This window comes from Trichechus manatus, unplaced genomic scaffold (genome assembly GCF_000243295.1).
Source record: "Trichechus manatus latirostris isolate Lorelei unplaced genomic scaffold, TriManLat1.0 scaffold00033, whole genome shotgun sequence".
NCBI classification, from domain to species: Eukaryota; Metazoa; Chordata; class Mammalia; order Sirenia; family Trichechidae; genus Trichechus; species Trichechus manatus.
This window is the reverse complement of record NW_004443969.1, coordinates 6,147,316-6,171,814: the sequence shown is the minus strand read 5'-3', so window position 1 is coordinate 6,171,814 and position 24,499 is coordinate 6,147,316. Positions and strand designations below refer to the sequence as shown.

The following is a 24,499-nucleotide window of genomic DNA, read 5'->3' as shown; positions in this document are numbered from 1 at the left end:
TTTTTTTCTTCCCTTAGTGAGCTGGGAATGGAGCACTTGAGAAATGTAAGGGTCTGGCCAGGGAGGGACAACAATAAACTATTACAACACCAGAGCCTGCCTGGTCAGATTCACAACAAGCAACTCACTGGAGCTTACTTCTCTAACACAGCAATAAAGATGGACTCCATTTGTTGTGTTTCATGAGAACTGAAAGTAAACACACGCATGATACGGAAGTCTTAATTTTGCACTTTTTTTTGAGTACTTGTACAGAAGTTGTAAATTTTTTGGAAAAGAAATTATATTTGTAGCAAATAAAAATGATAGCAATAAATGGATTCAGTGCCATGCTCTTGAAATGATGTACTAAGTCTTAGAAGTTGATGATAATATATTTTTTACAAATCCGGCTGAAGTTTTTTGTAAAGTTCATTGAGCTAGTCCTCAACTTGGTTGCGGGTACACTTTGTAAACCTAAAACAGGGCCTGCTGAAAAACCATAGGGATTATGGTTAATTTCCATCTCATAATCTACATTTGATGTAAATTCCAATTCTCCTGCAATTTCAAAATTATTGCCAGAGAGATTCAGATGCTAGTAATAAGTGTAATTCTGCTTCTGCTGAAAAATGAGAAGGGTCCTGAAGTGTGACACTGATTGAAAAGGATGTGTATCAGAAGTGATCTATTTCCAACAGCAGGTTTTCCCTCCAAACATTTCCTTACATCCTCTTCTACTTACTTCTCTATGATTCTAAACATGGTTGGGTTTTCTTTTCTTGATCTTTTTATTAAAATCTGGGCAATCTAGAAAGCAAATTCCTACTGGCAGTATTCACTTTTTAATAAAATGAATGGTTGGTGCTACAAAAAATTATTACTTTTTAATATTCTTTTTTCTATAGATACTGTATATGTAAGGATAAATTCTATTTCAAAGGTTATGTGTATTTTTTCTAGATGTGGACTATTTATAATTGCTTTTGTACAGGAGCTTGTAAACTAGGCATAATAGAAATATTTTTAGGATCTGTATGGTTACTTAGCACACACTCGTTTCTTTAAAGAGTACGATCAGTGTTATTTGGTTAATTTGTGCAATTTGTTCTATTTGAATTTTGTTATCTTACATGAAAATTATGTAAAGTTTCGTTGTCATTTAGACTTCTAAAAATTCGTTTGTTTCATTTCTGAATAAAAGTTCTATCACAAGTGTACCCTCCGAAAGCTTAAACGAACTTGTTAAAGGATCCTTGGCCCAGTCAGTTAATTGAATCGGGACTCACTCGAGTACCAGCGATGAATTCCCCGAAGGAGTAAATAAATGGGCTGTTTTGCTCCAGTGATAGTAATTCAGTCAATTGTAAGATCAGAGTCTGCAGACAAGCGAGTAATGGTCAAAGCATTTCAGGCTCCCTGAGGGGTTAACTAGAAATGAAAGGGGGGGGGCGCAAAGGGAGAGAAGGCGCCAGAGGGAGATAGGGAAGAATCTCTGCAAAGGAATCAGAAGTAAGTCATTTAAGCTTATATCTAGACCTGCCCCGCTGACAGGATAGGGAAATAAATGATCAGCGTCCTGGCCTGAGAAAGCTTCCCCTGAAATGGACGCTCCCAAGGGGTTTGAAGTAAAGGCGTCGGAGCTTGCTAGATTGGGGGCAGGGGCATTGAGGCGCACGGGGTTGGCCGACGGGCTCCGGCACCACCTGCAACAAGGCTTGGCGAGGAAAGCGAACGTGGCCAAGAAGTCCCCGGGAGCCCACAAGGTGGGTCGCGTGCACTTGGCAGAGGGGGGAGGAATGGTGGGGGAGGGGCTTGGAAAACAACCCCTGACAGCCAGCACCCTAGTCCTGGACTGGGATGGCGCTATACGGGAGAGGACGCGGGAGTACAGACTAAGAACCTGTGACTTTGAGGACAGCAAAATGGAGGTGCCCGGCGTTTTGGAGGGAGGAGGTGGAAGATAACAATCTCATTCTTCACCCTAGTTTTCTGGTGGGAGCTTAAGGCAGTCGTCCCCGGGGTGGCCCCCTCCTAGACTAGGCGACCGGAGTGGGTGCCAAAGCACCCTTCAGCCGTGCGCACAGGCGAGGAAGGATTAGAGGAAGAAGGCTGGGAGCGAAAGCGCCTCACCACGCCCCCGCCCACTCCCTCCAGCAGCTGAACCCGAGCCAGGCAATGACCAAGGGGCTTCTCCGAGGAGGTGTGTACGCCTTAGGGAGCTTGCAGGTGCGCAACTTTGCCAGCGCAGAAGAACCAGCCTCCCACTGCCAGCCGCCCTGTGCGCCCCACTCCGGCTGTCCGCTGCACTGCAGTCCCGGCTGGGTGGGCTGGGCCTCGCGGTGGCGGTGCTGGCCAGACCAGGGGTCGCAGAGGACCCGGAGACGCACCCCTACGCACCAAGGGCCAGCCTCACACGCCGTCTCCCGCCTCCGCTCACCGGTCCCCCTGCCTGCGCCCGGCTGTTCCCGCGGCACCTGCTACGCCCTCCCCACTGCTCCCTCAACCTCTAGCCTCCTAAACTAACCCCTCCCGTGCCTCTTTTCCGGAGACTGGCGGGGCGGGAGAGGAGGGCGGCAGAAAGGGGGTGGGGACGTGGAGAAACGGCCCCAGCCTTCCCCGCCCGCCACCCCCACCCGAACTCTGCAGCCGTCACGTGGTGCCTGGAGTGGGAGGTAGGAGAAGAGGCGAGACTTTTGGGTGCTCTGGATCGCCAGTAGTTCGCTTCAGTCTCAGTCACCAACTCCGGAGGCGCTGAGCCCGACCCCGGAGCGCGAGCGGGCGGAGCGGCGACCCGCAGCTGGGAGCCCGGGCGCGGGCGATGCGGACGCCGGCGGCGGCACCTGCGGCTCTTCTCGGCGGCAACCGTCGCCTCGGCTGCAGCAGCGCAGCCCCCAGCAGCCTCGGCAGCCACAGCTACTGCGGCCCGGGCAGCCAACGCAGCGGTCGCCACTTCTGATGCGCCTTCCCGCCCCCGGCCCCGCGGCTCCGGGAGGATGTGGGTCCTCGGCATCGCGGCAACTTTTTGCGGATTATTTTTGCCTCCAGGTAAGAAAGAAGACCCAGCGGCTAGCAGCCGGGCCAGGCGCGCACATCCCCATCGGCCCGCTGCCCCTCCGCCTCCAGGGCGCCCTCCTCGGGAACCCGCGCAGCGCGGAGCTGCCCAGCGGGAGTTTGGCGGCGGCGACTGGTGTCTAGAGGCGCTGGACTCGGAAAGTCTCTAAGTCCCGCGCTGCAGGAGAGCGGCGGATTTGCTGGACTCCGGCTGCAGCTGCTCGGGCTGCGCCGTCAGGAGACAATGCTGGGTTGGGGAGGAGGGAGGGTCCGAGCCGTGCTGGGCCTCGGCGAAGAAGACGGGGCGACCCCGAACCCCATCAAGTTGTCAGGCGTCGCTGCCAACCCGTGGGAGTGGCGCCGCTGACAGGTGAGCAGCGCCCTGAGCAGGCTGCGGGCCCGGCGCGCCGGGGCTCGGCTGCAGCGCTCGGTGGGTGACCTACGTGGGGCTTAAGGGAGGCGCGCCGGGTACGGGGCTCTTCTGCCAGGGCGGCGGTCAGTTAAGTCTAGACGGAAGCTCGCAGACCCGAGCAGAGCAGCCAGGCTGGCGAGTTGAGAGGAGCGAACGTCTCGCTTTCTCTCTCCATTTCGAAGTCCAGCTTGCGAGCAAGTTCTGCAGAGCCAGGACCTCAGCTGCGGAGCCTAGCCAACCAGTTGCCGCGAAAGCCTGGGCCCCAGGGAAAGGGGCTGCGGTGTCGGGACCCAGGGTGCGCGCATAGGCACATGCACGCCAGCTCCCACCCGCTGCAGCCACCCTCAGCGCCTCCGGAGTCGTCCCGGGAACGGACCGCCGAACCGCGCCGGCGAACTAGGAGCGCTGTAGCACTTCTCCGGCGCCTCCTCCAGGGTTCCCGGGTGATCGCGCAGGGAGCCTCGGAACCACAGCACAGGAACGATGACTTCAAGAATTAAAGAAAACTAAAAAGGCAGTTGCGAATGCAATCGTGAATGGTGCCAAAATAGTAATTAAGTAGTTTGTAACCAATTAGCAATTAGGTAAACCCTCTGGTGTAGACCGGCACTGATTCACGTCTCTGAAGCGACGGCGTTCGTGGGAGTTGTAGTCCTCTCCTTTTAACTTCCTTGGGAAAAGACAGAGGGTGGTACTGGATGAACTCTTTGTTGGTGGAGCTGGGTTCCCAGGGTTGCGAGCAGAATTCCGCTTTATCCTGCGGGACCCTGGCTGCCTGCGCCGCCCCCTGCCGGCTTCAGGCACATCCCGACCCTGCTTGGAGACCCAGGTTTCTCCCAGGCATTCTAGAGGCCGGAGCGGCAGCAGGCTGGGACAGGGGAGACTGGTGTTTTCGGGAGTGGGCTCTGTGGGGGCCAGACCTGAACCCAGCTGTGTCTGTCCCGCAGGCTTTGCGCTGCAAATCCAGTGTTACCAGTGTGAAGAATTCCAGCTTAACAACGACTGCTCCTCCCCCGAGTTCATTGTAAATTGCACGGTGAACGTTCAAGACATGTGTCAGAAAGAAGTGATGGAGCAAAGTGCCGGTAAGAGCCGTCAACTTTCCCTCTCCCCTCTTAGACGGGCGCGGGTGGTAGGAGTGAGGGGAGTCATTAAATTCCAGGAAAAGGGTCTGACGTTGATTTAATGCACACACATCGGTTATCGCAGATTTACTTTTACCGTGCTGGGAAAATGGAGAGTTCCAAGTTACTTTAATCTCATTAGAGTTAATTACCAGGGCTTCTCCCCAAGGGACTGGGAGGAGAAGTATATTTAAATTAGTGGTTTTCTTCTCTTTATTTACTCCCCTCTTCTTCCTATGCTGAAAGCTGATCAGAAGGCTGGAAAAATATATGGATAACCAGCCCTGGCTTGGGCAACTAGACAATAGCATGTGAGTAATGTCAGCCTGAAATATGGAGCTAGTTGAAGTTCCCAGAGGTCAGAGCTTGAAAAATGTGTTTTGTCATACAGCCACACCATATTTCTTTGAAGAACACTACAGGATCTTTATTTAATTTTAGAACTGATGCATCAAATTCCAGGCACAAATTGCCAAGCTCTTTCAAAGGAATGCTGTTCCCAGTGTACCACCTTAGCTGTTGGCTGGCCAATGGAGGGGGCCTGGGTATAGTAGAAAAGAAGAATGGGGTTTGTGGGAGCAGACACTCCTCACACCAGCTGACCAGTCTTCTTGCTGAGGTAGAACCCCTCAGCCTTCCCCTAAAATTAATCTTATCAAAAATCAAACTCACTAAAGTGCAACTGGGATGTTTAGGGAATGGGTGGGTGAGCTGTAGCTTCAATTCCAAGGTCAAACCCATAAATGGGAATTTTGCCGTTTTAAGGATATTGAAAAGATGGAAGCTAGCTTCATGTGGTAAATGTTATTGAATGAACCAAAGCTCTTATTTCATTTGGTGAAATGCAAACAGACCCTAACCCGTTCCCAAAACCAAACCCGTTGCTGTTAAGTCAATTTTGACTCATAGTGACCCTATAGGACAGAGTAGAACTGCCCCATAGGGCTTCCAAGGAGTGGCTAGTGGATTCGAACTGCCAACCTTTTGGTTAGCAGCCTGAGCTCTTAATCACTGCGTCACCAGGGCCCCAAACAGACCCCAGTGAACTGTTATATGGTTCCCTTACCCCATTGGGAAGTTAATGCAAAGGCTCTAGTTTTAAAGCAAGCACCTTGGGGACAAGAGTGTCTTCTCACAGAAAGACCCAAAAATGTCTTGTTGCTGACCACATGGTTATTTGAGGGTGTGATGGTAACTCCTTACTGTGCTATGATGTGTGTAAAAATAATATCATTCTTACCAGCCTAGGTGCAGATTCTTTCTGTCAGAATCACTCTCCTGGGAAATCTGAGACATAATTGCTCTCAAGAGTAACTTGCCCCAAGAAAAGCAGCATGCATTGTTTTGTCAAACAGGATTTGGGCTATTTAAAAAAAAAAAAAAAAAAGTGACGATTCTTTAGCTAAGATTTATATGATTTTGTCAAGCTGTTTCTTCTCTCCTTGTGTTTCTTTCCTGAACATTTTACCGGAGCAAAAATTTACTGCCCTTGTACCAAAGGGACTGCTGTGATTTTAGTCAGAATCACTCTGAACACTTTATTGTTACTTTCAAATATTCGCAGCTTTCTTCCAGGCAGTAGTTTAGAGCCAGGCAAACTAGGGACATACTGTGGTCACATTAGGAACTTCTTCAGAATCCTTGAGGACATTGCTTACCTGAGAACTATGTTTTATTACCTGGGATATGGTTAAGACAGCAGAGAAAAGGATGTTGAACTGAATCACAGCCAGAAAATGTGTCTTTTTTCTGAAGGACGTTTCTTCCTCTCTAAAAGTGTATCTAAGATGAATACCGCACACTGCATTTTCAAAGTGCCGCTTTTCATTTGGCTTCGTTTCCTCCTCCAAACCACACTGTAAGAAAGGCAGTGCAGACACTAAAACGCCCATTTCATCCTTAAGCGCCTGGCCTGAGATTGCTCGTTCTCTATTAACTCTGTCAAGGTGGGCACTTCCAAGCCAGACTCCTCTGGCTACGTGTCATAGGTCGAAAGGTGGAAAGAGGCAGAAGTAATAAAGCAATCCCAACTGGGACCAACTGTGGTGTTTGAGAAACAGAAACGTAAGTTGATGGAGTCAAAGATCAAACCAGTTTTGAGGGGAAGGATGCAAGGTCTGCATCTGTGCATGGGGAAGCAGATCATTCTGAGCCTAAGTTCAGTAGAAGTCAGCCTAGTGCATCTGTTTCAAGGGAGGGCTGATGCTTGCAGGTCTCTTCCATTTTCATCTCCATGCAATTGCTAGAGACCAATTAATCTTAATGACGGTAACCCTCCGCTTATTGGCAAGGATGGAGTACAAACCTAAAACTCTGATTGTTAAATGGCCACAGTGTAGTAATAATCATCACAATAATAAGACAAAAATGAGAGCTCCCTTTTGTTGTGGGCCCTTGTGCATCAGGCCCTTTCCTTGGCACTTTACATGTAATGTCTCAGGAGATTTGGTTGTCCTCCTTCGAGACTCTGGTGTTTCCCCATGCCAAGTCCCAGCCAGCATTTTAATTTATTGCAGGATCACCTTCTTCACTCTGGGGAAGGTAATGCCTGTTGAATGATACTATTAGAATGAAAGTCAAAATTTTTTTTTAAGTTTGATTAGTAATATATGTTATCCTGAGAACTGTATAGACTGTTAGAGCTGAAAGGGTCCAGTGAGTCTTAGTTAAGGGTTCACATTTGGAACTCCGTTGAGAGTTTTGTCCAAGTCCATATGCCTGGGCCCCCTTGAAGAAGCCCATTCAATAAGTCTGTGGAGTGCCTGGGTCTTTTATCAAGCTCCCAGAGTGATTCTGGGGTGCCCCAAGTTGACAACTGTTGTGGTTCTCAGAAATGATCGGGTCCAGCCTTTTTGTGTTATAAACCCTTTGGCATCGAGTTGATTTTGACTCATAGTGACTCTATAGGACAGAGTAGAACTGCCCCCATGGGGTTTCCAAGGCTGTAATCTTTATGGAAGCAGACTGCCACATCTTTCTCCCATGGAGCGGCTGGTGGGTTCGAACTGCTGACCTTTTGGTTAGTGGCCTAGTGCTTTACCACTGCGCCACCAGGACTCCTTTTTTATGTTATAGAGGAAGAAAATAAGGCCCAGAAAAGTTAAACGCTGGGTCCAAGTCCACCAGCTGACTATTTCCTAAGAGGCACTAGAAGCCTGCTTCTGGGGCAGCAGCTTTGCTACAATACCAGCTGGCCAGCACCTTGCATAGTAAATATCCTGCCAGGTTTGCCTGAAAAGATCATTCAGGCAAAGTTCTGAGGGCTGAGACAATTTCAGTGTCCACCAAGTTCATCTGACAACCTGAATGGGCTGGTTAAGTGGACAGATGAGCAGCAGACTGATGTCGAAAGAATATGAAAACCAGTCGGATTTTTAGAGATTGTGTGCTTTGTGGACTGGCATTTTTTATAGGTTCAGAAAAACCAGGTTTTCAAGCAAATTACGAGATTTTAATGAACCAAGCAAGTCTGACATTAAGCAGTAATAAAAGGCGTTCTCTTTCCAAAAAATTCTAGCAATGCAATATGCCCAGGCCTTCAGTTAGGCCTTCCTGGATTAAGTCTGCAAACTCAGCTCTTATGAATTTTGAAACGTGTACATTCAATTTTGAAGTGGGAAGTGCACTTAAAATTAACTTTTACCTATTCCCCAGAGTGGCATCCCTATTAGGTGCTGCAATTATTTTCGATGTTCTTTTCCCCTTGGTCATTTCTGGGGGTAAGAAGGCACAGGTTATAGAGAAGGGAAGGATAGGTTCAGCTTCTTTCATTGTGCTGAATTGATATTTAAATGTTTATATAACAAATGACTTCTCACGTGTTCTGCTCTTAATGAGTTAGCGGCTCCTTACTAGCACCCTTGGTAATGACATTTCTTTTGCCCTTGCTTGTCACTGCAAGCCACAAAATATTTCAAATATTGATTTTCATTTCAGAATAGAAACCCTACCCCTACCCTGAGTATGAATTTTTAAACCAGGGTATAAAGAATGTGAATTTGCATTTGTTTGACAGTGCAATCTTGTAATTAGAGTATTTCCTCTTGACTAGATACAGTGAAAGGGGCATAATTTAATTTTTATAGACTAGCCAATTTCTACCCTTAGTAAAATATAGCTCTGTCAGTGAGCAAAATGTTACAGGTTTGCCTAAACCTTATTTAAAGTTAAATGCAGTATATTGAGAGAAAGTTCATGGTCTGAATCAGTAACCTAATCGATCTCTTCACCCATCCTTTGCAACATGCATTAATCTATTTGTCTGTTTTGCAATAAGAGAGTTACTGATTTACATGCCATGTTGCATCCACATTACAGCTGTATAAATAATGGCTATTTTCCTTTTGGATTAGTTAGTGCTTATTAAGTTGGGCAAGGATAGCTCCATGGCTTGGAGAGGTTAATTTTACTCTTTATTTTCTCGTGATCTAAGTAAGCAATAGCAAGCAACGACTTGATTTCCCTAAAATGATCAGTCTTCCACTCACTCTGAGTAAAAGGAAATGTAAAGTTAACCATGGTCTACATTTTGTGAAGTTGATACTCTACTCAGTTTTACCATGATTTAAAATAATAGGCTCTAGTTTGTCCTTTGGAGTCCTTGGGTGATGCAAACAGTTAATACACTCGGCTGCTAACTGAAAGGCTAGAGCTTGGAGTCTACCCAGAAGCACCTCAGAAGAAAGGCCTGGTGATCTGCTTCTGAAACATCAGCCATTGAAAACCCTATAGAGCATCATGCTACTCTGACACACCCCAAGTTAACATGAATTGGAGTCATCTTGAAGGCAACTGGTTTAGTTTGTCCTTGGGGTAGACTTGGCAGGAAGGAGCGCCAGTTTTGCTAATGCATTTTATATCACAGTCCCTGTCTTGGTTATCTAGTGCTGCTATAACAGAAATACCACAAGTGGGTATTTAGGAGGCTAGAAGTCCAAATTCAGGGTGCTAGCTCTAGGGGTAGGCTTTCTGTCTCTGTCAGCTCTGGGGGAAGGTCCTTGTTCCTTGGTTCCTTGTCAATCTTTATGTGGTGTGGCCGTCTGTCCTCCCCCATCTCTGTTGCTTTACCAACTCCCTTTATATCTCAAAAGAGATTGACTCAAGACATTCCCTACACTAATACTCCCTCATTAGCATAACAAAGGAAACCCATTCCCAGATGGGATTATAACCATAGGAATAGGGATTAGGATTTACAGCACATATTTTTGGGGGACACAAACCCTTTATACGTAGCTTCTTTTTTTAAGATACACGTGAGCATGCACACACACAATGACATATACAGTGAAACCTGTGAGAGTCAGAACTCGAAGGGACTGCCTTGTTTTTCTGGGTCTTGCAAGTTTTCCACCTTTGACAGGGTACAGTTTTGACCACTTCTCGATCACTCATTTTAGGAGAAATAATTTGAGTTTTCCGTCTCTAACAGGTTTCCACCTTAACAAGTTCCAGCGTTCACAGTTTTACTGTGTATACACGTGTGTGTATGTGTATCTATACTGATAGATAGATTGATTTAATTCTTGTAAGAAAAATAAAAATATTAGGTCCTCCTTCTTGGCTCGTATTCAGATCACAAATTAGTTAATCCATACTCTGTTGTAGACACAAAGATTTTTTTTAACATTTTTTCCAGAACAACTTTCTTAAGAGGACAGTTATATCTGTTCATCTTCAGTATCCCCCATCAGCTCCATATCTTTCCTCCTTCCACCAGCCCTCTCCTGTTCTCTCCCTTTTAGACATCACACATCTAGTCCGTATTTTCTCACTCTCAGTCCCTATTTGAATCAATCAGATGGGCTACAGAACATGCTCTGAGAATAAAGTGAAAAACAAAGATCATCACATTTTCATCTTGGCAAAGGAGACTTCAACAGGTTAAAAAACTTTAAAATTAAAAAAAAAGATTCAGATGTCAAGAAAGATATCCTCATATATTAACACCAGCCCCGCTAAAAAGGTTTCCGTGTCAACCTCAATAAAGTTATGAATTATACAGAATGAGATTCTGTGCAGTGAATGTCAATATCATTAACTGCTTTCCAGGGGGAAACTAAAAGAACGCCGTTCTCTTTGGGGCAAGACATTTTGGTAATCAGTTCACTCTCTTAGTTCTGGAGAAGCATCCATCACTTCCATGTGGCAGGCGTACTGGCTTCTTAGGAAGTATTTGGAGGGTGAATATCAAATGTCTGTAGTCCCTCGGATGTTCCAATAAGTGAAGCATTTGTTTATGTTAACTTCCCAGCTGCACAAGCAGCCAGTGCTGACCTCCCATCTCCATAGATAAAACCTTTGAAGATTGATCAGGCTCTCCCATAACGCTAATTCCTCCGGCCGCGATTTCATGAAAGCTCCCTTCATTGATGGTTTTTCTAATGAGTTTAAACAGAGAGGCTTCAAAGCTGAGGGTTTTTTTTTCCCAAGAGAAAATGAAATGAAGTATGAAAACGAAACACACCGTTGCTTTTGAACTTCGAAAAGGAAATCTGCTCCCCATATATTATGCCTAAAACAAAAAAGATCTGAACCTACAGCTAGCTTGCTTGCTTGCATTCGTCTTGCTTGCTTTCCTTCTTTCTCTCTCACCTTCTTTTTCTCTCTTTCTTTGTTATTCCTTCTTTTTTCTAATCATTGTTATGCTGCTTCCCATTTTTCTTTTTGCATTTTTAATAACAATTTAATTGAGATATTATTTGCATATCAGTTACTTAGGAGCTTCAGTCAGATCTGTGATGAATAAAGCTACAAATAAAATAATTATTTTATAAGCCATTAATTTTTTCTTATGTGGTAGACCTTGGGTTTTGGTACATAGAAACTGCATTCACAGGCCAGAGTGATAGGGCCTGTTCCCTTATTAATAAATTGATTCCAGTCTTCCAATTGCCTCCATCACTACACAGCACAGCAGGAGATGAACTGAATTAAGTGCTTTCGATAAGGTGAGACCGTAGAGTGCATGTAATAAATGGTTTTTTAAAAGAATGCATTTAAATATAATAAAGCAGTGATGGCTCCAGTTGCTGGTTTCAAGCGGTTTATGACTTTGCAAACCATGAAAGGGATCCGGGCGCAAAAGAGATGAAGGTTGTATTATTTTAAGGAAGTTGTGATACTTGGTCTAGTGCATTTCATTTCTCACTGGACATGGACAATAGCTTTTTATGTTTTTCTATTTCTTGGACTTGTTCAAGAGAGCAGTAGAATGAGCGGAGATGGTGCCAGAGGCACGTGGCTCCAAGTGCGGCACTTAGCCTGCCCTAGTCCGTGCCTGCTGTACTCGGGATGAATACGAATGTGCAGGTAGTTAGTTTATGATGTCCTCCGCTGAGGCTTCTTCAGAGAGCATCAGCGGAAGCAGATTTAAGTGACGGTATGCAATAGGTTTTATGCACTGTTTTATTGTGTATGCAAAATCCCGCAAGCCACTTGGGGCTCCGGTAACTTCAGAGATCCTGTTCACAAATAACAGGAGGCTAGGTTAACTAGTTTTCCACTCTGTGAAGACAGCCAAACTGGGAGTGCCAAGAGCTGTCAGCTTCAGAGCCAGCAGGAGATCCTTTGGAGAGTTTCCTTGCCTTCAGAGGAAAAGGCAGAGAGTGGACCAGGCTGCACCTGGAGAATGATGAGTCTGCCTTCTCTGAAAGGCCCAACAACTTCCTACTTAGCCTGTCACTGGCTGTTGGAAGGGAAAGAAGGGTAAAGCAAATCAGAAGCAGACGTTTTACATAACAGTGGGTTTAGATAGACTTAACCAGCCTCTGTAAAATCTGGGTCTATATGTAAGAGCCACCCAGGGGTCTTGCTTGCCTGCGCCCTGTTGGGAAGAATTTCTAGCAATTGACCTTCTGGTATAGGTGATGACACAAGGATAAAAGAAGGATGTTCTGAAAATGTTATCTTTGTTCAGTGTTCTCAAACCAGCAGTCTGCCTGGCGCCAGGTCCTTTCAGTATTCTAGAGGATATTTTCCTAATCAAATTGAACTACAGCTCCATTCACGGGAGCCCATTCATGGTTTTTATTTCTGTACATGGGCTCCTGAAAGGACACTGTTGTCTGCCTCTCTATCATTTTTTCTCTCTCTCTCACACACACACACACGCACTGGTATGTAGACACCCAGTAAATATTTGCTGAATGAGAATACTTGAAGAAATCAAGCTTTTTATCAGCAACATAGGATCGCTATGAGTCAGAATCAACTGAACGGCAATGGGTTTGGTTTTTTTTTAAATATAATACCTGAGACGAGGGGGCTTAAATCTCTAACATAGGAAGAAAAATAAAGATGAGTTTAATATGCCTTTTGCTTTTTAGTTAAATTAGAAATAGCCTACTAGTGCCTGTTAGTTTCAGTGCCATCAAGTTGATTCCGATTCATGGTGACCCCCTGCGTGTCCAAGTAGACATGTGCTCCATAGCACAGTTTTTCAGAAGTAGATCACTAGGCGTTTCTTCCAAGGTGCTTCTGGATGGACTTGAACCTCCAAACTTTCCGTTAGTGGCCAAGCACTTAACCGTTTGCACCACCCAGGGATTCCTAATACCTGTTAGTAACAGTTAATCATACAGGGAACAACTCTGAAATGTAACCCATCCATTTTCCTAGCTTGTCAGCTTGCTTTCAAGGCTGAGCTGGCTTTGCTTTAAATAGGAGTGTTTTCAGGGAAAAGACACGCACACACACCTACCTCTAAAACACCTAGCTAACTTGACAATCAAGACACCTTTGGAAAATGGGAGACAGGACCAGGTCACCACCCAGCTAGTCTTAATAGCCGGTAGGTTAAGTGATTTGGGACTCTTTTACACTGAGGGGCTCAGCCTTAGTCTCAAGCTTCCTTAGGAAGAAAGAAAATCCCTCCACATAGTCAAACTCCCCCTCCAAACCTCTGCCCCCCCACATCCTCTCCTACACAGGAGATGCAAGTTTAATATACACGTGGATATGTTTCACCAGACTGAAGCAGTTCAGACACTCAGCTGCGGGGTATACTTCTAAGCCATTTAGTTTTAGGCAAATTAAACCTTAAAGGGAAGCAGGAAAAGAAAAAAGACTGTTTTTCCTCTCCTGCTGTCTGTTTTGCACGTATGTGATTTCTTTGGGCTCTGTGAATTCAATGCATGACTTGTGTTCTTGCCCCTTTTATTTAATGTCATTAATGCCATTGTCGTAACACCTGGGTGCCATTCTCATCTTAAGGCCCAAGAAGCTCTGGGCTCCGAGACAGCAAGAAGCATTTTGGTCCATCCCCTATCATTAATCCATGGGGCACTGCTGCATAAGAGAATTAACCAGCCCTTGCTGCTGCCAGATTCCTTTATGTTTGTTGCCTCTAACTAGACTTCAATTCCTGTATCACTTAAGAATGCTTTTGGCTGTAAGTAACTGGGATTTAAACCACAAGACATTTATTGTTTACTTAACAGGATAGTCCAGAAAGAGGTTGTTTAGGGGTTTGTCTTAGTTACCTAGTGCTGCCATAAGAAAATATACCACAAGTGTGTGTATTTCTAGCCTCACAGTTCAGGAGGCTAGATGTCTGAATTCAGAGTGTGGCTCTCGGGGGAGGCCCTGCTTTGTCTATTTCAGCTTCTGGTAGCTGCTGCAATCTTTGGTGTTCCTGGGCTTGTAGATGCATCTGCCATGGGTATCAGTCTTCATATGGTGTCTTTATCCTGTGTGTGTTTCTGTGTCTACTCTGTTCTTTTTGTAACTTGGAAGTGATTAGGTTTAGGACCCATTCGACCCACCCTACTCTGGTAAGGGAATTTCTGGATGGCACAAGCGGTTTGCACTCTTCTACTACTGTATTTTTATGCAAATAATGCAAGCATTCTGGTTTTTTTTGCCAACCATGCCCCAGGTATTTTCATAAGCGCACTATGCTAATTTTTTGCAGCAACATGTGAAAAAAAATTAGCATAGCATGCTTATGAAAATACTTCGGGGGGGGCGCAGTGGCACAACAGAAGAAAGGCCTGGCAATCTGCTTCTGTAAAGATTACAGAAAAAAAAAAAAAACTCTATGGAGCTCAGATCTATCCTGTAACACATGGGGTTGTCATGAGTTGAAATTGACTCAATGGCAATGGGTTTTTGTTTCCTACTCTGGTATGACCTCATTAACATAACAAAAGAAAACCCCTATTTCCAAACAAGATTACGTCCACAGGTACAGGGGCAGGGCTTCAGTACATATTTTGGGTGGACACAATTCAGTCCATAACAGATTGCTTCCACAGCTCAGTGATGCCATCGAAGACTCGGGCTGTCTCCATTTTCTTGCTCACTTTCCTAAATATGTTGGCTTTTTTCCTCTGGCTTGTTGCCTCTTGGTCACAGTTGGCTACTATTTTCACGGTAAAGGGACAAGATAGCACTGGAAGCTTTTATCTTAAGTTTGTCCTTTTTATAGCACAACAAAAGCTTTTCCAAAGTCCCCCCAAGAGAATTCAGCTCATCTCCCATTGGCCAGAACAGTCTTCTGTCCATTACTAGCTGTAAGGAAGGCTGGGAAAGTGAGAGTTTGATAAAGACAAATGGAATTAAGGTGACTGGCTTAAATCAGTCATGGTTCATCCCTCTGAGGTTAGACACAAAATGGGGGTTATGTTAGCAAGGAAGAGAACGAAATGTGGTGATTGGATGGTCAGCTGTCAGTGTCTGCCAAATCACCTATTGAGAAGTCCACACATAAGATTAGAAAAATTCAAGCACAGTGCTTCCAGGGACCCCAGGAGAAGGACTGGGATCAGTCCCTCTCTTGAACATCTTTTATGCTTCTGCCTCTACCCAGTTGTTGTTGTTAGTTGCCATTGAGTCAGCTCCAACTCACGGCAATCCTATGTACAACAGAAAACATTACCTGGTCCTGTACCATCTTCATGATCATTGGTATGCTTGAGTCCATTGTTTTGGCCACTGTGTATTGTAAGTGCCTTCTAACCTAGGGGGCTCATCTTCCAGCACTGTATGGGACGGTATTCTGTTGTAAGCCACAAAGTTTTCATTTTTTTGGCTAATTTTTAGAAGTAGATTACCAGGTATTTTTCCCTAGTCTGTGTTAGTCTGGAAGCTCTGCTGAAACATGTCCACCATGGGTGACCCTGCTGGTGTTTGAAATACCAGTGGTGTAGCTTCCAGGATCATAGCAGCATACAAGCCACAACAGTAAGACAAACTGAGAGATAGGTGGTGGCCTCTACCCTAGACTTGCCTAAACTGAATACTAAAATGCATAGTCAAAGGACCTTCATCTTGGATCATTGTGACATTTTGGAAAGAGAAAGAAACACATATGCTTGCAAGTTATGTCCTGGAGTTTAGCACAAGTATAGGACATTCCAGATTTCTGGTTCACTAAATGCTGAGATGTGAGTATAACTACATTTCAGTGTGAGGATATTTTCTACAGAGGAGAATGACATTTTCATGGTGACAGATACAAGGATGCTTTGGGTTAAATGTTTAGATGTTCTTGGCTTATCCCATCTGAAGCCACTTTGCCACCAAGGACTCTATTTTTCCTACATTTTGGTGAATTTGTATGCAAGACACTAACGAGGAATCTCTGAGCCCCACTATGTTAATCTTACCATTTCAGAACAATAATTGGGAGGACATCAAGGTTAAAAATGCAAGTGCACAGTTTCATAAATCATTGAAGGGCACTGCTAATACTGAGATAATAAGTCATAAATATCTGTTCCTTCAATCCCCCATGGCAAGCTGGAGAACAAAGACACCAACTGAGGGAAGCCAGTGACTGCACAGAAACCTTCCTGGCTCAGAAAGTTATAAATGAGCAGAGCAATCTAAATCTAATGTGAAACAAAAGTAAAGCTAACAATTGGCATCATACATTATGGGTTGGTTGTTTGCTTGCTGTAATTAAGTTGGCATCAGTGGTTAACAGCCTTGAAAATTAAACTCAACCAAAAAAAAATTTCAAAAAGGGTAATCAAAGGCTTCTGAATAATAAAGTTAACACATCCCCATTACAAGGAAAAAGGATGTGTTCTCGTGGTATCTTGCTTCATGACTATTTGTTTGTGATAGTTGTGGCTGTTGTTTTAGCAAATGCTTTTATTTTTTACCCTTGGGGTCATTGCAGTTCTTTAGCCCAAGACCAAACCTGTTGCCATCCAGTTGATTCCAACTCATGGTGACTCCATGTGTTAGAGTAGAACTGTGCTCCACACGGTTTTCTTGCTTGTAATCTTTATAGAAGCAGATCACCAAGGCTTTCTTCCTCAGCTCTTTAGCATTACTCTCAATTTCTGGTTCTACCAGCTAGGTCAAGATAGACTAATGGCTCAAGATCACTACAGATGTGCAGAAGAACTTGGCATCTTCCCTTTTTTTATATATGTTTTTTGGCCTTTCTAGAATGGTTGTTAGCATTCATGTACAGTTCCTGTGGCCACCTGCAGCTTAAATGGAAGGGGCCTGTTTGGCCTTTAAGATATGCACATCCATGGCAAAGGGAAAGTACTCAGGAGCCAGAGCACAAAATTTTCCAGGAAAGACCTACCTTCCAAATCTTCTCTTTTCTTTATGTTTGATGAACAGGTGCCCATTATGGTGGTAACAAGGGACTGGTATACATAAGCCTTCTCTTCCTTTTGACCTTCCCATTAGAATGCAGACACTGTCAAGATTCCTTGCATAGTATTCTTTAAGAGGAAAAAATACTTGGGAAGAGATCAAAGATCTTTTTCTTACCGTTTCTTTCAAAGCTCAGTGAAAGTACATATAGTTCATTCCAATTACTGGTTTCCAAGCATTTTTCTTTGAGGAGCTGTCCCTGGTCCTGCATAGAATATTTATTGTGATGTAATCATAACTATGGTGCAGTAAGTGTGGGTTGTTTTTTGAGGAGAGGGAGATTAGTCTCACTCGCAGATGAGAATTCACACAAGTTTGCCATCGAAGTCCGACTTTGAAACAGAATTGAATAACGTGGGGTAATAGACTATTAAAGGCTGTGCTTAAAAATTTCTGTCTTTGTACCAGCAAAGCGAGCAGAGGCAAAGGAAACAACTGGAAAAGTTAAATGCGTGATGGTCCATAAAAAGGAAAGGACACATACTTTATGCTGCTATTTAGTTGATCTTTGGGACAGAGGCTAACGTGAGAAAATTAGGGAAATAATTTATTTTCAAGTCATGCTTACAGCAAGTAGGTTGGAAAAGAACTGTAGCCCCAAACTCTCCAGGATGGCCCATGGCTGTATGAACATCTGGGAGTTGCTCCAGATCCTCTTTCTGCCCTACCACAGCTGAGGGATGCTTGACACACCCAGTGAAAACAGTGTTAAACTTTGGTGAGTAGCGTCTGGGGTCTTAAAAGCTTGTGACCAATACAACTATTGGTCTCTTTCCATTCGGAGCAAAGAGTGAAGAAAACAAAAGACTCAAGTAAAAAATTAGTCCAAAGGACTAGTGGACCGCAGGAACCACGGTGTGATGCAATCTGTTGCTTTTGTATGGCCTTTCTCACCATGGTCTTATAACTCTCACCCAAGTGATTGGGTGGGACTGGGCAAATAAGGTAATTGTGGCCCACGAAGGGGATTGGTCAGTTTTGCCATCCCACTAGGCTTAAAAGAGAGCAAATTCCAGAGCAGGAGGAGGATCTCACCACCACCAAGGAAGAAGAGCCAAGAGCAGAGCATGTCCTTTTGACCCAGGATCCCCGTGCTGAGAAGCTACTGGAACCAGGAGACCGAGAGTGGGAGAGAGAAAGCTGTAACACTGAAGATGGCGAAAAGTGGTGGCAGAGAAATGTCGGTAGGAGAGACCAGCAGGAGATGGCGCAGTAGGGCTTGCCGGCCCAGAGAGCGAGAAAACTGAGTGCCTTTAGGCAGGAGGCTTGCCGGAGGAGTAGGGTGCCTCCAGGCACCTGGTGGAGCAAGGTTTGCTGACCCATGGAGCTAGAGCTGAGTGCCTTTGGGCCAAGGCTTACTGGTGGAGTGGGGTGCCTTTGGGCACTTATCAGCAGAGCTAAAAGAGCTTTGTAACACTTGCCTAAGCAGGGGCAGAGGCTGAGGGGCCAGAGAGAGGCATGTCTGTGGGCACAGCTGAAAAGAGGCTCTCCTGATGGAAGAACTGTATCCTGAGCATTCCTGAACCTGAGTGTAACCTGTTACTTCCCTAATAAACCCCATAATCGTGAGTATTGTCTGTCAGTTCTGTGTGTCCATGGCAATGAATTATTGAAACCAGCAGAGAAGTAGAGAGTGCCGTGGGAGGGATGGTTGTTGTCAGAATTGGTAAAAATGACAGAGAGAGGAGGCATATCTGACCTCCGCCTCATAGGAATCAGCCTTGGGCTGTTGATCTTGATTCTCCTTCGGCCTTGTAAAGTTAGAGGAAATCAGGCAACACCTCCCCCATGCTATTTTTACACACAGCCTCCACTAGCCTGATACCAGAAGTACAAGATGGTGCCCAGCTACCACTACTGACCACTCTGACCGGGATCACAATAGAAGGTCCTAGTTAGAGTGGGAAAAAAATGTAGAACAAGATTCAGATGCATAAGAAAGACTGGTCCAAGAGATACCGGAGGAACCCCCGGGACTATGGCCCTTTCTGACTTGGAACTGAAGCCATTCCCAGAGATCACCTTTCAGCCAAATTATAAACCAAACTAAAACCAAACCCATTGCCATCAAGTCAATTCCTACTCACAGCAATCCTATAGGACAGAATAGAACTTCCCCCTAGGGTTTCCAGGAAGCAGCTGGTGGATTCAAACTGCCAACCTTTTGGCTAGCAGCCGAGCTCTTACCCACTGTGCCACCCGTGAGGAAAGTGTTCCTTAGAACAATCATCTATATGAGACCAAAAGGGCAACATCTGCCCAAAAGCAAAGATGAGAAGGCAGGAAGGGGCAAGAAAACCAGATGAATGGAAATGGGAACCCAAGGTGGTAATGGGGAGAGTGCTGACACATTATGGGGATTGCAACTAATGTCACGGAACAATTTGTGTATAAACTATTGAATAGGAAACTAATTTGCTCTGTAAACTTTCACCTAAAAGCACAAAAACAAAAAGACATTATTAAATGGTTATTGTTCACAATTCTCAAGCAGGGGTTGTTTGGAGTAGAAGATTAGTTTGGAAAATACTTCCCAACAACCTAGAGAATCATTGCCATAGAAAAGAATTCTAGGACACTGTGCAAACTATGGCAAATGCAATCTGTTGGAGTCTAGAGAAAGCCCAGTAATTATCAGCCCTCTTCTCACCTAGGTTCTGAACGAATAGAGAAAACAAGGAGCAAGGCATTTGAGGGCAAAACTATCACCCACTGCTGTTACTGAGAAAGACCAAGTTGCAGGGAATAGCTTTGGGGTAGGAGTCAAATGGGCTTCAGTCTTACGGTTCAAACAGTGAGGTATCTGTCTATATATATAGAGAGAGAGAGATAGAGACAGATTGAGATTGAAATTTACTTCAAGGAATTGGCTCATGGGATTGTAGGTAGCTGGCAAGTCCAAAATCCGTAGGTTAGGTGACAGAGTGCAGAGTGAAGAGAGAGGGAATTCTGCCAAAATATCTCTTTATAGTCTAGAGGCAGAACACATCCTAAGGAAACGCCCTTTTCAACTGATTGATTATATTACATTACATTATGGAAAGTAATTACATTACATTGCATTAGATTACATTATGAAATAGTAACTAGACTACTGTTTGCCAAACCACTGTGAACCACGGCCTAGTCAATTTGACACATAAGAGTAACCATCACAGCTTCCAGGTTAACATCTTCAAGTTAGCTCATTTACCTAGTCACAGACAAAGCCAGATGGGAAAACTGTCTTCCCCAGAGGAGCAAAGGAGGATACCTGTTTGCTGTGGGCCACTCAGTCCCAAGAAGAGAAAAGGAAGGGGATGAGCTAAGTGTATCCACTTTATCCTTCCCAAATTTACCAATCAGATATATCATTCCATCTCCCTTGGGGAAGAGGGAATAAAGAGGTAGAGGCCAGGAGTTGTACTAATTGAGTTCCCTCCATATGGAAGGAAACATTAGGATTTAGGGAGAAGCATTCCCCTCAGTAATGGGTCTCAAGCTCATCACACTGAAAAATAGTCATTTTAGGAGCCATTAAGTTCTTTCAAATTCATTAAAAAGACCAGATTTACTGGTCTGAGAGAGTATTAGTTAAACAGAATGGATGTTTGGATCCATGTTTGTCTAAGCATAAACACACACCCTTACTATATTGGTCATCAGTATGAGCTATGACACAGCATATGTCTTTGAAGTATTTGTTTGTATATAACACAGAAAGATCGTATAGACTTGTTCCTCACCCATACCAATGTCTTTTTCTAAACTTTTTATTCTGCAGTAATTTTAGACTTAGAGAAAAGTTGCAAAAATAGTACACAGTTTCCATATATACTTCACCAAGCTTTCCCTAATATTGACATCTTGCATAATCATAGCACAATTACCAAAACTAAGAAATTAACATTGGCACAATACTACTAACTAAACTATTGTTTGTTTTTGGATTTCACCAGATTTTCCTTTTTCTGGCCCAGGATCCAGTCGAGGATCTTACGTTTCTTTTAGTCATCATGCCTCCTTAGCCTCCTCTAATCTGTAACAGTTCCTCAGTCTTTCCTTGTCTTTTCTGATGTTGACCTTTTGAAGAGTACTCGTCAGTTTTTGCAGATGTTACATCAATTTAGGTTTGATGTTTTTTCATGATCAGATTGAGGCTATGCATTTTTTGTCAAGAATGCCACAAAAGTGATGTATCCTTCTCAGAGTGTCTATGATGTCAATATGTCTTATTACTGGTGATATAGACATTAATCACTAAAATAAAGATGGTGTACGCTAGGTTTCTCCACTGTAAAGTTACTATTTTTCTCTTGTGATTAATGAATTAATGTCCCTCCATTTATTTAGATCTTCTTTGATTTACTTCAGTAATGTTTTATAGTTTTCAGTGTGCAAGTCTTTCACCAACCTGGTTAAATTTATTCCTAGGTACTTTATTCTTTTAGATGCTGTTGTAAATGGAATTGCTTCCTTAATTTCCTTTTCAGTTTGCTCATTACTGTTGTATAGAAAGCCAATTGATTTTTGTGTGTTGACCATATACCCTGCCACTTTGCTAAATTCATTTATTAGCTCTAGTAAAATTCTAGAAGGATTCTATGGGGAAAATATTAAATGACACTGGAAGCATCAAAAGAAGATGGAAGGAATACACAGAGTCAAACTGTACCAAAAATAGTTGGTCGAAGTTCAACAATTTCAGGAGGTAGCATATGATCAAGAACCAATGGTACTGAAGGAAGCAGTCCAAGCTACACTGATGGCATTGGTGAAAAACAAGGCTCCAGGAATTGACAGAATACCAACTGAGATGTTTCAACAAACGGATGCAGTGCTGGAAGCGCCCTTTCCACTATGCCAAGAAATTTGGAAGATAGCTGCCTGGCCAACTGACTGGAAGAGATCCATATTTGTACCCCTTCCAAAGAAAGATGATCCAACGGAATGTGGAAATTATTGAACAATATCATTAATATCACACACAATTAAAATTTTGCTGAAGATCATTGAAAAGCAGTTGCAGCAGTATATTGATAGGGAACTGCCAGAAATTCAAGCCAGAATCGGAAGAGGACGTGAAACAAGGGATATCATTGCTGATGCCAGATAGATCTCGGCTAAAAGCAGAGAATACCAGAAAGATGTTTACCTGTGTTTTATTGACTATGCAAAGGCATTTGACTGTACGGGTTATAACAAATTTTAGATAACCTTACGAAGAATGGGATTTCTAGAACACTTAATTATGTTCATGAGGAACCTGTACATAGACAAAGAGGCAGTCTTTCGAACAGAACAAGGGGATACCGTGTGGTTTAAAATCAAGAAAGGTGTGCATCAGGGTTCTATCCTTTTCACCATACTTATTCAATCTGTATGTCGAGCAAAGAATCCAGGAAGCTGGACTATGAAGAATATGGCATCAGGATTGGAGGAAGCCTCATTAAAAATCTGTGATATGCAGATGACACAACTTAGTTTGCTGAAAGTGAAGAGGACTTAAAGCACTTACTGATGAAGATCAAAGGCCACAGCCTTCAGTATAGATTATACCTCAACATAAAGAAAACAGAATTCCTCACAACTGGACCGATAAGCAGCATCATGATACGTGGAGAAAAGATTGAAGTTGTCAAGGATTTCATTTTATTTGGATCCACAATCAATACCCATGGAAGCAGCAGTCAAGAAATCAAATGACATTGCATTGGGCAGATCTGCAAAAGGCCTCTTTAAAGTGTTAAAAAGCAAAGATGTCACTTTGAGGACTAAAGTGCGCCTGACTCAAGTCATGATATTTTCAGTCGCCTCATATGCATGCAAAAGCTGGACAATGAATACAGAAAACTGAAGAAGAATTGATACCTTTGAATTATGGTGTTGGCGAAGAATATTGAATATACCACGGACTTCCAGAAGAATGACGAAATCTGTCTTGGAAGAAGTACAGCCAGAATGCTCATTAGAAGCGAGAATGGCGAGACTTCGTCTCACATACTTTGGACATGTTATCAGGAGGACCAGTCCCTGGAGAAGGACATTGTCTTAGTCATCTAGTGCTGCTACAACAGAAGTACCACAAGTGGATGGCTTTAACAAAGAGAAATGTATTTCTTCACAGTAAAGTAGGCTAAAAGTCCAAATTCAGGGTGTCAGCTCCAGGGGAATGCTTTCTCTCTCTGTCGGCCTTCTTTTCATCAGTGTTCCCCCGGACTAGGAGCTTCTCCATGCAGGGACCCCAGGTCCAAAGGACACGCTCTGCTCCTGGCACTGCTTTCTTGATGGTATGAGGTCCCCCGTCTCTCTGCTCACTTCTGTCCTTTATATCTCAAGAGATTGCCTCAGGACACAATCCAATCTTGTAGGTTGAGTCCTGCCTTACTAACACAACTGCCACCGAGCCTCCCTCATTAACATCACAGGCAGAATTTACAACATATAGGAAAATCACACAATACCAGGAATCATGGCCCAGCCAAATTGATACACACATTTTTTGGGGGACATAATTCAATCCATGACAGACATCATGCTTGGTAAAGTAGAGGGTCAGCAAAAAAGAGGAAGATCCTCAATAAGATGGATTGACACAGTGGCTGCAACAGTGGGCTCAAGCATAACAATGATTGTGAGGATGGCGCAGGACTGGGCAGTGTTTCATTCTGTTGTACACAGGGTTGCTATGAGTTGGAGCTGACTTGACCGCACCTGACAACAACAACAGTAGCTTCTTGTGGATTTTTTGGAGCTTCCTATGTATAGAAACATGTCATCTGTGAAAAGGGATAGTTTTTCTTCTTCCTTCCCAATTTGTATACCTTTTATTTCTTTTTTTCACTAATGGCTCTGGCTAGGAATTCCAGTACAATACTGACTAGCAGTGGTGAGAGTGAACATCTTTGACTTGTTCCTGATTTTAAGAGGAAAGCTCTCAGTCTTTCTTCATTGAGTATGATATTAGCTATAGGTTTTTCCACAAATGCATTTTATCGTATTGAGAAATTTCCCTTCTATTCCTAGCTTTTTGAGTGTTTTTATCATGAAAGAGTGCCAAATGCCTTCTCTGCATAGATTGAAATCATCATGTGGTTCTTTTCCTTTGTTCTACTGATCATGTGGTATATTACGTTGATTGAACCACCCTCGCATTTCTGAAATAAAATGCCACTTGACTACGGTATACAATCCTTTTTTTTAAATTTTTTTATTGTACTTCAGGTGAAGGCTTACACAACAAATAGTTTCTCATGAAACAGTAGTACACATGTTGTTTTATGACATTGGTTAACAACCCCACAACATATCAACCTCTAACTTCTCAACT

At 43.9% G+C, this 24,499-nt stretch overlaps 1 protein-coding gene across 1 annotated transcript in view; it reads left to right on the top strand.

The window, feature by feature from the left end:
* Positions 1-2,800: 2,800 nt before the first annotated feature.
* LYPD1 (LY6/PLAUR domain containing 1) overlaps positions 2,801-24,499 on the top strand; it is a 51,809-nt gene continuing 30,110 nt past the window's right edge. Inside the window, exons 1-3 of the mRNA XM_004375110.2 lie at positions 2,801-2,861; positions 2,989-3,027; positions 4,393-4,530. Of these exons, the coding sequence (XP_004375167.1) occupies positions 2,801-2,861; positions 2,989-3,027; positions 4,393-4,530 (238 nt within the window). The remainder of the gene's footprint in view (positions 2,862-2,988; positions 3,028-4,392; positions 4,531-24,499) is intronic.